The 13,899-nt window shown below is 41.0% G+C and overlaps 1 protein-coding gene across 2 annotated transcripts in view; it reads right to left on the reverse strand.

Moving 5' to 3' along the window:
* The window catches only part of LOC121870257 (putative neural-cadherin 2), a 146,351-nt gene that overhangs the window by 10,997 nt on the left and 121,455 nt on the right, over positions 1 to 13,899 (reverse strand). For both annotated transcript variants that reach the window (XM_042372045.1, XM_042372044.1), the window contains exons 20-23: positions 11,817 to 11,917; positions 9,999 to 10,160; positions 7,917 to 8,108; positions 1,459 to 1,637 (exon numbers count right to left, since the gene is read on the reverse strand). In XM_042372045.1, the coding sequence (XP_042227979.1) occupies positions 1,459 to 1,637; positions 7,917 to 8,108; positions 9,999 to 10,160; positions 11,817 to 11,917 (634 nt within the window). The remainder of the gene's footprint in view (positions 1 to 1,458; positions 1,638 to 7,916; positions 8,109 to 9,998; positions 10,161 to 11,816; positions 11,918 to 13,899) is intronic.

A 13,899-nucleotide genomic window follows, 5' to 3' on the forward strand; every position in this document is an offset into this window, starting at 1 on the left:
AGTCTCAGTTTTGCCTAATTTAAAGTTTCCTCAGCCCCCTAGTGGCGGCTTTGTGTTATCTTTACCAAATCCTCATTAAACTCTTGTTCATATTTTGACCTTTATTATCAATGTGCCCTCTGTATGACCTAGACTCTCCTGATCTCTCTCCTCATATAATATGTTTAAGGGATAAGTATTTGCTCCGAGATAAGTACCATTAACCTCGTCTCTTTTGGTTAGCATTGGACAATAGAACCAAATTTATCCGTATTCGTTGTATTTAGTGTAGTTCATGTTAATATGTCGGACCTTACTCTCTTATGTTAAAAAGTCATTATTTTGTGAAGTTTCTCCCCGGGATAGAATGGTTAGCCGAGGCACCTGGGAAAGGCAGGTCAATCTAGCTACACCGGGTGAGGTAATAAACTTTTGAAATAAAATATTTTCCGTACGGTCACCCACAACGCGGTTTGGGTGTCAATCGCTTGCTCTATCACCATTATCACTAACTGCAACTACCCTCAACTATCGCCCTCTACCATTGCTACCACCACCTCCACCACCTGCTCCTCCCTCCACCACCTGCCCTCACCACCAAATACCTGTAACCACCACCACTTGTTTCCCCCTCTACCACTACCTACCACCATCACCAGCAATACCACCTGCCACCACATTCACTACCTGCTAACTGTCTCTCTATATATTCTGAGGGAAGCGACAAGAATTGGCTGCGTGAAATATATCTCCAGATGCAATAACAGTTCTGGTATATCGACCTAAGAAAAGAGAGAGAAGTATTAGGCACTGACTAAACCAGCAAGAACGCCCCCTAATTTCCTTCCCTTTCCCTTCCATACCCTCCCTTCCTCCTCCTTCTCCTTCCTTCCATACCCTTCCTCTCCTCCTCCTCCCTCCCGTCCATACCCTTCCTCGCCTCTTCCCCCTTCTCCCCGTCCATACCCTTCCTCGCTTCCTCCTCCTCTTCCCCTGCTATCGCCATTTATATCTCATCCCTTTCCCCTCAAGAGCTCAGGTGTACTCACAGACCCGAACTAGGTATTAGAAAGCACAGGGAGGAAATATATCCTGAGGAGAGTATTTCTGTCAGGTCTCTAGCGGCAGCGACAACCGTAAGAAGACATGATAAAGGGTAATGAGAGTCAGGAGTATGTTTAGTTCCTATGCAATGTGACTTAGACCTTGTCGAGGGTAAAACATGTTTCAGTTTATTTACGAAGAAACGTTAATAAGAAGAAGGAGGAGAAGAGAGAAAAATAAAGGAATGAATAAGGAAGATGAAGAAGAACAAGGAGCAAAAATACTAATAGTATGAAGGAAATTAACAGAAAAAGAAAGAAAAAGACTGAAGAGAACAAGAAAAAGAGAGTCCTACAAACACAAACATAATGCATCAGGGATTATATTAACAAGCTGTGGCCGATAATGATCCCCGACAGGCTGTGGTGGTCTTACCGTCGTGGTAGTCGCCGTGGATCTTGAAAACGCTGACGCCCATATACTCCGGCGAGCCTCCGACGTGGACACCCTCCTGTTTGTCCACCTCCAGCAGTTGGCGACCTTCTAGAGAGACGGAGGCGTTGTACAGGTCCCCTTCGCCCTCGTCTGCCGTCAGGATGGTGGCTGACCCGTGTCTGAAATATTCCGAACCACAACACACAGTCACAACCTTACACATTGTAATTAATACAGAACCATCACAACCCGACGCACTAAAGTACAACACTCACACACGTACTGTACCAACACACGGCTACATAACACTCACGTACCCACCAGACACACTATATGTAATGCTTCTTTAGTACCCCACCACAATGGAAGGCTTAAAATGACACACACACACACACACAAACAAACACACACACACACACACACACACACACACACACACACACACACACACACCACCATGCCATAACAACTCTCTAAAACAAAAAATCTCGCCCTCTACGCATCAGTGATCGATACCAGTTTAAGTTCTAATTAAAATTTCAATTAAACTTCTATCCTCTCTTAGGCCCGTCGCTAAAGCACTCTGTATGTTATCGCAGCGCCAGAACTACTCGGGAAAAATCCAGAGATGGAATAATCATAGTTTCTTCAAATTGATATTTTGAAATACTGTATCGTGCCCTGAGGCTGTGTATCTGAGAGGAACACGTAGAGTGGAGACAGTATACTAGCTATTGTCCGTGATAACTCTCTCTCTCTCGCTATTGAAAAAGATGAACTCATATGTATAATGCAAGTGAATCTGACTAATGCAGTGAAGGTTTTGTATTGATGTAATATTGAAATGTAACTCGGCCCAAAGGAAAAAAGTTTGCATTATTATTTTACATTTCTTCTGTTTATTAGCATCTTAATCTTTCTATAAAATTCACCCTTAAATGTATTTTTAGGCTATATATATAAATAATTTGCTAATATATATATACAGTATATATATATGAATTGTTTGATTATACTCGTATTTTATATTTACTATTCCCGTAAGCTTTTTACCATTTCATGAATTATCGATTTTCACTGAAATATTAAGAGAGAAATATAAGAAATGGGGAATTTTTGCCTCTGGATTTGGGGAATTTTAGGCAACACTGCATTGGGTCATACCGTATGAGCCAACGTAGATCACTTCATGGCGAGTGATTTTGATGATTTTCATAAAGATATTCTCAAGTCATCCGGTGACCCAATCTTTTAAAATCGGGTCAGCGTGATATAGTGAAGTTGGGTCCGCATTTAAAATCTACTTTTTAATAATATTAATTAAAAACTGTTTAAGTAAATATCATTATTTTAAACACGGGGACCTAGTGAGGCTAATGCTAAAACACACACACACACACACACACACACACAGACACACACACACACACACACACACACTACCTGTTTTACCTGTTCTCATGTATGTTCCTTTACCTATTGTACCTGTTCCTCTGTTCTCCTTAGCGTGTTGCATCTGTTATTATAGTTCTCTTTGTCTGTTGTCATTGTTCTATTCTATCCGTTTCACTTGTCGCGAGGTTCCCCGACACCTGTTATTGCTTGTTGTAACATTTTTGTGTTTTTGATCTTGTAACCCTCATATGAAGAGCCGCAGTTCATGTAATTGTCTGAAGTTTTTGCTAATTGGGGTATTTTACTGTTGATGTATCAATTAGCAGTTAATTTAGTTCTAAGGTATCAAATAGTAGTTCATTTAGTGCTGAGGTATCAAATAGCCTTTAAATTAGTGCTGAGGTATCAAATAGCCTTTAAATTAGTGCTGAGGTATCAATTAGCAGTTAATTTAATGCTGAGGTATCAAGTAGCAGTTAATTTAGTGCTGAGGTATCAATTAGCAGTTAATTTAATGCTGAGGTATCAAGTAGCCTTTAAATTAGTGCTGAGGTATCAAATAGCCGTTAATTTAGTGCTGAGGTATCAAGTAGCAGTTAATTTAGTGCTGAGGTATCAAATAGCCTTTAAATTAGTGCTGAGGTATCAAATAGCCGTTAATTTAGTGCTGAGGTATCAATTAGCAGTTAATTTAATGCTGAGGTATCAAGTAGCAGTTAATTTAGTGCTGAGGTATCAATTAGCAGTTAATTTAGTGCTGAGGTATCAAATAGCCTTTAAATTAGTGCTGAGGTATCAAATAGCAGTTAATTTAGTGCTGAGGTATCAAATAGCCGTTAATTGTAAAAAAAAAAAAACTTCTCGTAAGTAATCGGTTTAGCTGCTGTTATCAGAGAGATTGGTCGGCTCGCCTAGGGGTAGGTTTATGGTACGTCTTCTCCACTGTCTACTGGTAATTACACCGTCGAAAACAACACAAGTAAAAAGTTTACTAACACAGTCATTGATTCTTTGATGGGTAGTGAGAGTGAAATCAAGCGTCAGATCGTGAAGAAAGAGGCTTAAAGTTTACAGCATTATGGAAGAGGCTTACGACAGGGTGCAGAGAGTTGGTCAGGAGAGGACTAAAACTTGACCCTTTGTTAAAACTCACTGTGACGAACATCTTGACTCCTCAAGTTACACAGTTTTATCCCCCTTCCCCCCCCCCCGTCCCAGGAATATCATAACATTATCACTATTGACAGATATTTACCTTCTTAACTACGGCGATTAAAAGCGTGGAAAGCTAGTTATTGACGAGGGCACAGAACGGGGTCATAATTGTGACCTCTCTCTCTCTCTCTCTCTCTCTCTCTCTCTCTCTCTCTCTCTCTCTCTCTCTCTCTCTTGAAGTTCAGTAAGCCACGAACAAGTACAGTAATAATTGACCCACTTTAATCTGGTAATGAAGTTAAGTGTGCACGGCTGTCTTGCTGATGGTGCGTGAAATTTATATGAATCTGATAAATAATGTTCAAGTCATTTCTTATTTATTCGTACACTTTATAACGTAGAAAGAAGAAAAACTCATATATGTGATCACAATAACAATGTTCTATGCAAGCTATTTTTTCTCAAGTCACCAGAAGAAAGAAATCGGAGGATAAGAGTGAAAAAATCCGTGGAAGAGAAAGCGAAGAAAACGCGGAAGAAAGCTAAGAAAAAGCGGAACAGAAAGCTAAGAAAATGCTGAAAAGAAAGCTAAGAAAATGCGGAAAAGAAAACCAAGAAAATGTGGAAGAGAAAGCTGAGAAAAGGGATTAAATAATTGATAAAGAAGTACGGTGGATAATTTTGAAAGAACAAACGGAAGAGAGAGAGATGATAAACACAAAATGAAGATGACAAATATCCGGAGAGAGAAAGAAATAGTATTCCTAAAAAGAAGGGAGGTTTGAGAGTCAACTACTGGGTCAAGTCCCTAAGCGAGTTTCCCTTCAACACAATGGCTGAAATATGGAAATATCTCCAGCTTTATTGACCTTTAAAACGGTGATGTGTCTTGACGAATAGAGGGGGGGTACTCTCTTAGGGTGATAGTTCCATAGAAGGAAGATTATGGTATGGCGAAATTGACTCTTTTTATATGAGACGTCCATTGCTATCTCAACCTTATCATCCCATATCTAATTTAGGTTGGGTTGGGTTAGGTTACGTTAGGTTAGGTTAGGTTAGGTTAGGTTAGTTAGGTTGATATTATTGTTATTTATATATAATTCGTATATGTGTATTTATAGGTTTGTTATTATTATATGCATATCATATATATATATATATATATATATATATATATATATATCCCAGCACAACACAACCGGGAGGGTAGGAGAATACAATACCTACTCACGGTTCAGGGAAAATGATCCCAATTTTCCGGGAATGACTCTTATTCTTATTTCTGAGAAGAAAGGTCTCCTAAAGAAAATCAACCAGAGGTGGTGTGGTGTGTGTGTGTGTGTGTGTGTGTGTGTGTGTGTGTGTGTGTGTGTGTGTAATCAGCTACAGTGTAATCACTACACAATCAAAACTACATCCACTATACCCTGCATCTATTACACTATCGTCTACATTACATCCAGTACACTATCGTCTACCCCTACCCTGCATCTACTACACTATCATCTACATTACTCTAGAGTCACTCTACCATCTACACCACGTTAAGAACGAGTTCGAGACAATTGCAAAATGATCCTAAGACTCCGAGAATATTTGAGTGTGTCAAACAGTCGCTTGACAATCACTGGGTGAGGCGCTGAGGCTTACAGGAAGTAGAAAAGAATTTCCTATATTTATTTAAAATTGAAGAAAATGTATCACACTGTATTTTATGTCTCGTGATGTAGGTCGACCTCTACGGTTTTCTCAACCTATGTTTGTATAGTCTTCTTTCTTTACCTTTTTCTCAAGAAAATATCTTAAGATTTCTGAATACATACATACATACATACATACATACATACATACAATACTCGTATAATAATGGTTGTCCCTCGTGTTCGAGGCCTAGGACCACCTAGGCATGAATTTTTTTAAGGTGTAGAAGCTGTCGCCAACTCAACAACCACACCCTAGTTAAAGAGTTGCATGACCCGTTGTCAAGGAATAGTCCGAAAAGACAGGGCAATTCGCCAACTGCACTGGCTAACCATTAGCCCGGGACTCGATCCGCAAATCAATTAACATCTACAGTAGACGTTAAGAAACTTGTCTATAGTTTCACCCTGCCCTGGGATCGAACCCTGGTGCAATTGCTAACGAGGCGAGCAGGCTAACCATTACACGACAGGTCTCCATATGATTTTGAGAACTGGGCAAATTGTGTCTGCGATAATAATCAGTAAATTTCTGCTGTGAATGCTAATTGACAACTTATCTTTCTGTCTTTCTATTTCTTATCTATTTGACAGTATACAGTATTAACCAGTTAAAAGACTTATACTACCTTTATATACAACATTAACCTAACCATATTGTGCTGAATCAAATTTTTAGATTTTTATTGATATTTTGTCTAAAGAAACGTTCTTAAGGGAAATATCGTAACGCTACTGGTGAGACAATTAAGAATGGAGTTTCTCTGCTGGTAGAGACGCACAAAAATTCACCTTACAGTTTTTAGTTTAGCAGAATGAAAGTGCTCTCCAGGCACCTGTGTGTATCTTGCCAGAGTGCTTCATTTATATTTTGAATTAAGAAACCACACGTTTTTCTGAGAGCATTCAAGAGGAGAACATTATTACCACTCAGCAATGTTTCTTAAGTTAACCTGAATGTGTTCTATTTGATTATGGGAAAAGTAACAAATACTGGAAGTAATAGTTAACAGTAAAATAGCCACAATTAACATGACTTCAGGCAATATCGTAATTAATCGGGGACAAGAGACAAAAGTAAGCCTTAATGATGGTTCAGCGACACACAAATAAAACATAAGAGAGAAAATGACAGATTAACTCAGCCTATTATTACTGCGTTTGTCCTCTGGCCTCGGGGAGTGTGAGTTGTGGGAGGTCATGTAGGGCTAGAGTACTGTACAATGCTAACAAATTCACTCACAAGCCATGATCATTGTGTCGTGATGAGGGTAGGAAAACGATGCTTGAAGTCTCTTGATGTTACCTTAGTGGTGTGACATTGATGTTTTTCTATGGTAACCTCTCTACCTGTAGATACTGACTACACCCTGATGAGGCAGTGATGATTGCATAAGTCAGCAGATACAGCTTCAGACAGTGACGATACCTGTAACCCCTCCCTTCACACCAAGACACTTAAGACAGTACCTTGAGACAGTGACGGTACCTGTAACCCCTCCCTTCACACCAAGACACTTAAGACAGTACCTTGAGACAGTGACGGTACCTGTAACCCCTCCCTTCACACCAGGACACTTAAGACAGTACCTTGAGACAGTGACGGTACCTGTAACCCCTCCCTTCACACCAAGACACTTAAGACAGTACCTTGAGACAGTGACGGTACCTGTAACCCTGTTCCTGACACCCTGTAACACACCAAGACACTTAAGACAGTACCTTGAGACAGTGACGGTACCTGTAACCCCTCCCTTCACACCAAGACACTTAAGACAGTACCTTGAGACAGTGACGGTACCTGTAACCCCTCCCTTCACACCAGGACACTTAAGACAGTACCTTGAGACAGTGACGGTACCTGTAACCCCTCCCTTCACACCAAGACACTTAAGACAGTACCTTGAGACAGTGACGGTACCTGCCAACCCCTCCCTTCACACCAGGACACTTAAGACAGTACCTTGAGACAGTGACGGTACCTGTAACCCCTCCCTTCACACCAAGACACTTAAGACAGTACCTTGAGACAGTGACGGTACCTGTAAATCCCTCCCTTCACACCAGGACACTTAAGACAGTACCTTGAGACAGTGACGGTACCTGTAAATCCCTCCCTTCACACCAAGACACTTAAGACAGTACCTTGAGACAGTGACGGTACCTGTAACCCCTCCCTCCACACCAAGACACTTAAGACAGTACCTTGAGGCAGTGACGGAGTGCCAGCGGCCGTCAGTGAGCTGGGCGCGTGTGAGACAGAGGGATCTGGGTGGATCAGGATGCAGCTGGAGCACGACACAGAGGCGCCCCTGGATCAGCTGCACCGCGAACGTGTCCCTCCCGTGTTGTGACGACAGTACCACCAGCTCCCCTTTCCTCCTCCATGTACGGAACCTGGGGTGAAGACACAGGGGAAAATAATGACTCGTGGATTAACCGAGGAAAACCATTAGGTGTGTGGACTTAGCGAGGAAAATCATTAGGGGATGTATGGACTTAGCGAGGAAAAATACTAGGAAGTTGTGTGGACTTAGCGAGGAAAATCATTAGGTGTGTGGACTTAGCGAGGAAAATCATTAGGTGTGTGGACTGAGCGAGGAAAATCATTAGGTGTGTGGACTTAGCGAGGAAAATCATTAGGTGTGTGGACTTAGCGAGGAAATTTTATTGACACGGGAAAACTTGACATGGTGGAGCTAAGGTGAGGAGAGGACGAGGAAAATATTATGAGGACAGGGCACAGTGGAAAAAAATACTGTGAGGTGAGGTAACAGCGAGGAAAATTTATTGTAAGCAAAAAGGTATAGTAAGGGAAATAATATGAGACGGGAACGGAGTGAGGAAAGCCATTGTGAGGTGAGGATGCAGTGAGGAAAATATTCAAATGGTGATTTCTCCTCATGGTGAATCCCGAAGCGAAGAGATGGGAGGAAAATAACTTCATGTAATGTGAAACTTTATGAAGTGAACTAAAGTTGAAGACAAACTGAGGAAAATCTACACAAGGAAAACGTCGTCTACTGAGTATGGAATCTATTAACCATCTCTTCTATCTTTGTCTCGTGTCGTCGTCTCTCAATTCTTCATGAAGGAGAAAAAAGAAAAGAGTAGAAGCGTTATCAGGTGAGGAGGTTGTTCGGAGGACAACGAGGTCGTCACTAACTCTGTCCTCCGAGTCGGTCATGCTGGGGGAAATTTAGACTGTAGAACTTTATCTCTACATCTGAGGGCCCTGTAGTGAGAGAGAGAGAGAGAGAGAGAGAGAGAGAGAGAGAGAGAGATGGGTACAACACAGGCGTCTTGGTGGCTGTGCTGGGGTTCACTAGTCATGATAACACCGCAGTATTAATGGCGGCCTCGCTGCATATAACAACTCTCATGCCTTCTACAATATATGTACATTTATGCATGTGCGTATTTATGTAAATATGGCATGGACATTTATATATGTTTTCATACGTACACACGCTCACACACACACAGAAATATATATATATATATATATATATATATATATATATATATATATATATATATATATATATATATATATATATATATATATATATATATATTATTTATATTTATACACAGCAGAGAGATAAAGCTCCCCACCACTTGGATGTGGTTACACCTGGCCTCCCCAACCACCTGGCTTACAATGGGATACCTCACACACAAAAGTTTTATTTTTCCATATTCCTCCCTTAGTGTCAACAAAACTTCCGCCTCCTCCTGATACTTCCCAGGTGGCGAAATATTGCCTTTCTGGTTTTCCTGTCCTTCATCACGGTTGACACACGGAATGTTCTTTATTTTGGTGTTTATGGATATACAAATACTTAGCCCGTGTTTGTGAGTGTGCGGACACAGAGATGAATAATAATATGAACTTTTAATTATATATACACAGCCTGACAGGATTGATGACATGCATATCTACGTATAAAATTATGACAGTAGATCAATTGATTGTTATTATAAAAGAATATGCTCCCGGGCCGATGACTCACACTTAGGATAAAAACAAAATATATATAGATATGTTTATATAGAATAGCTAATAAGAGATACATTCTCATACAACCACAGAAGTAAACAAATACACAAAAATAAAGACCGGTAACATGAAACTACCGCTCCCACACCTGGCGCTCCCTACGGTATACGTCTGTTGAGATAAGCCTGACGTTTTATGCCTGTGGTAGCGCTCCTTCATGGAACCTGAGGAAAATATACCGGTAAATTGCTAAACATAAGGAAATTTTAGTATGGGAGACTTACCTGAGGTGGATGGTGGTGGTGTAAGCCAGGGGGGTGAAGGAGAGAGCCAACTTTACGTAGCTGTTTACCAGGAAGGACGTGGGCGTGGTGGGCGTGGCACAGTCCTGCCCCGCCCATCCTGGTATGCACTCACACCTCAGGTGACTCGGAGACCCCTGGCATCTGTGGAGGTAAAATGTGGTGCTCCTCAGTCCCAGGGTCAAGTAGTAGCATCTAAAATAGTTACTTTCAAGAACATCAGAAACAGGGTCAATAGTTATTACACCTATCACTGTTTTGGTGTTGAGGAAGTAGTTTGTGTATACATTTACTTAACTCATCAATAATACCTAACTGAGCGACGGTTTGTATAGTTATCCATCTCTTTATGGGAGTTTATATATCTGTGGAAGCTGTTTATATTTATACTGTTGGGGAGTTTACGATGTCAGTGTTATTACTGTAGTCTTTATGGTAATTTTGATCCGTAAAGGAAAATAATATGTACCTAGAGCAGTATGGGGAAGCGAGAGACACTTTATGATGGCTTCTTTTATAAGGATGTTGCCGCTCTTATAGTGGACAGAGTTGAGTTGGTTAACTTTGCTGACTTAAGCTTGACTCCTGCTCCGGAAACTCGGCTTACTGACCGCTTAAAGAGCTTGTAGGAATCAAGTCCTGGCCTTCGTCACTCGGAAAATGATCCTCTTATGTGGACGAGGGGAGACGGCTCATCGTAAAGTCTACAACTTCGTGCTGAGGGAACACAACGTTCCTGGGGTTATTTTAAGGGTGGCTTACTGTAGTAGCCTGGGCGAGCATGGAATCACGCTTTATTCCTTAATTATTCCCTATTATCGGAAACAATATTTTGAAAAAGAAAATGACAGGTAGACTAATGACAATCATCTTTGCAGTCTTGTTTTAGCGTTTAGAAATGCATTACTATCCCACCAGACTAAACATAGACCCTACACACGGGTAGCGACCAATGTGTTAACTATTAGCAAGACTTTGATGAATATTTTTTAACAAGACCAGTTGATAGTATCGTTAACAGATTCATTCCCGTCAAGGTTCGTTTTGGTGTGGGAGGAATTCTCATTTTATCGTAGGTGGATTTACCGTGGGATGGACTTTCTCTAAAGGCTCAGATATTTTTTTACGATTATGTGGAAGTTTGTTCAGTTTGGCAGGTAGAGTATCTCAGTTTCTTCGTGGCAAACTTCATGACAGATTCAGTAATTGGTGTGTGTGTGTGTGTGTGTGTGTTCAGGTAACAACAGATATGGTATTAATACATGGAAAAGAATAACCCCTGCAACTTCATGTATGGACTCCGTGGGCGATGTTTTTTTATTGTGGTGCTGTCAGAGGCAGTTGGTGTGTACACAAGGCTCACCCTCCCCTGGCGAACACCTCTCAACTCTACACAAACCCAAAAGTTACTGTTGCCGGGAGTGAGAAACAGGGAGGAGGAAAGGGGAAAGCAGGATGAAGAGGTACGTAGGAAGGGAAAGGGAGAGGGGACTGAAGGAAGAAACAGAAGTGAAAGGTGGGCAGGAAAAGGGAGAGAGGGGAATGAGGAAACGGAAGGGAGGGCGATGAGGTAAGTGGAGGGTTAGGTTGAGGAAGATAGATGGAGAGGTAGGAAGGCGTGAGAGAAATGCGTTTTGATTATTTGAGGATTACATTCCCACTCTGAGGGTGTATACTGTATATATGTCTTTGAATCTAGTGAGGCTGGAGGCACCTGCTCTACCCATACTGCTGGGGACTGGGAGGATGTAAACGGTTGAGAGAAGAAGAAGAGGGGGGGGGGGCAGTGTCACGACTTACCTGCCGTGGACGCCGCAGTTAAGGCCGCTGGACGTGCATTCGACGGAGGGACACCCTGGGACACTGCGATGACTGAGGACGTCCCTGCCCAGGTCTACTAACTGGGGAGACGACGTGAAGGCGTAGGGGGAGGGACCACAAACACACACACATTAGTTGAGTACGACACAGAATAGAGTTTACCACAGGTTAAAGAGACGTTGTTAGATCTTTATCAATACAAAATATCCATGTACGTACATATACTTAAACACTGAGTAAGCGACTGTGTGACTATAACGTGGAGAGGTATGAGGTGCGTGTGTACGGGAGAACAGGGAAGTGAGTCGGCAATATAGGACCGTACTGGTGTTGTTAATGTTAGTAGTGCACGTTGTCTAAATGTGTCAGTGACTGTAGCGACATTAGGTAATTACCACACAGTATAATTATATCCGTGTTCATAGTCGCAAAGCTCCGACACTATTATTCATGTTTTTAAGGTTTGTTAGTTTAATGGGTTTTTGTATGGCGAAAATGTCTGTGGAATCCCCAAAATCCATTATTTCTTCATATTTTCCTTAATAATATTGTGCAAGTTACATGTCAATGATTCAATTTTGTGAGTAACTGAAGAACATCCACTATATTGCGTTTAAAGTATTATAAAAGCCAAAAATAGTTTTTGAAAATATACAAATGGACTTGTAACTTGCTCCTATGACAACTATATTCGCGAGTATCACTTGAGTAACGTTTTTCTCGAAGACTTGGCGTCACTCGGTATTGCTAGGTGTCGACCTCAGCAGCAAAATTACACGTAGGATGAAACTGGTTTAAACAATGGATTCTGATATAGTTAGTGATTTCACAGGATTCCATGCATTTACTGGCTCTGCTTATACAGGATCGTTGCGAACTACACTACTGAAAAACCAAACCTTTTTGTCGTGTGGTTAAAAACAATCGAGAATATATAATGACTTCCCGAGAACTCGTTAATGGAGCTGTCACACCGGAAATTGTCTCTGGCATAGAGAAATTCGTATGTGCAGTGTGTGGCAACAGTAAGTTTAGTGGTGTTGGTGATGTCTGGGGCTACTGTACCTTCTCCAGGACACCTGTACACCAAGGAGGAAAGATAATGCATTGTTCCTAGTTGATATTGTTGTGCGATGGGGTGCCCGTTGCTGAGGTAAACCGGAACAAACCTCGTGACTACGTTGTGGACAAAATGGTATGTTGTCCAGTCAATGTCTGTCACAACCAGAAGAAAATGGATAAACCAGCGTAGATGAAACTTAACAGATTATATGGTTTAATGGGAACACCTGCCACATATACAGTGATACACTATTACATGGCTCTCCTGATAGTGAAGACATATATAATGGAGACTCACTGTATGAATGATGATGATGATGATGGTGATGATGATGGAGCAACGAGTGAGTGTGTAGAACAGACTCACCGTTCTAGATCTATGTGACACACTGAAGGGAACCATTGAATAACAGATACACAGTGCAGATAACACCTAAACTGACTTCAATATTGTTTAAATAATTGAGATGAAACGATAAGTGTCATGACTGAACTGTTTAGTACTATTATTTTCAACTCTGCCAGTGACCCCGTGGTAGTCATTCGCTTAGTTTTAAATTAGTTGTGATTTATCGTATGTGGCTCAGGTGTACATCATGGGGGTTATGACTGAACACAACCATTGATCGTTCATTTAATCAACTTTACTTTCTAACTTTGCGAGAATAGGAAGGGAGAACACTTGTGCGTAATGGTCACTGTGGATTATTATAAGGAATCTATTTTTGGAGTTTACACGGAGTTGTATTATAGAAAAGCCTCCAAAACTGTAGCAATATCAGCTGCCCATGAAAAATAAAAACAAAAGATAAAATAATAATAATAATAATTTGTTTTTCTACAAATGTGGGTAAAGGTTGTGAAGATTGGTGACGAAATCAGCGACCAAATATTTGTAAAGGAAGGTACAGGATAAAACCTTATGGAACAGCACCACGTGAATATATAGCTTTTTTCATGTGTATGGCCCCAAAGTTTTTCCATAACAATCATAGTTTTT

This window comes from Homarus americanus, unplaced genomic scaffold (genome assembly GCF_018991925.1).
Source record: "Homarus americanus isolate GMGI-L3 unplaced genomic scaffold, GMGI_Hamer_2.0 scaffold39232, whole genome shotgun sequence".
Lineage (NCBI taxonomy): Eukaryota > Metazoa > Arthropoda > Malacostraca > Decapoda > Nephropidae > Homarus > Homarus americanus.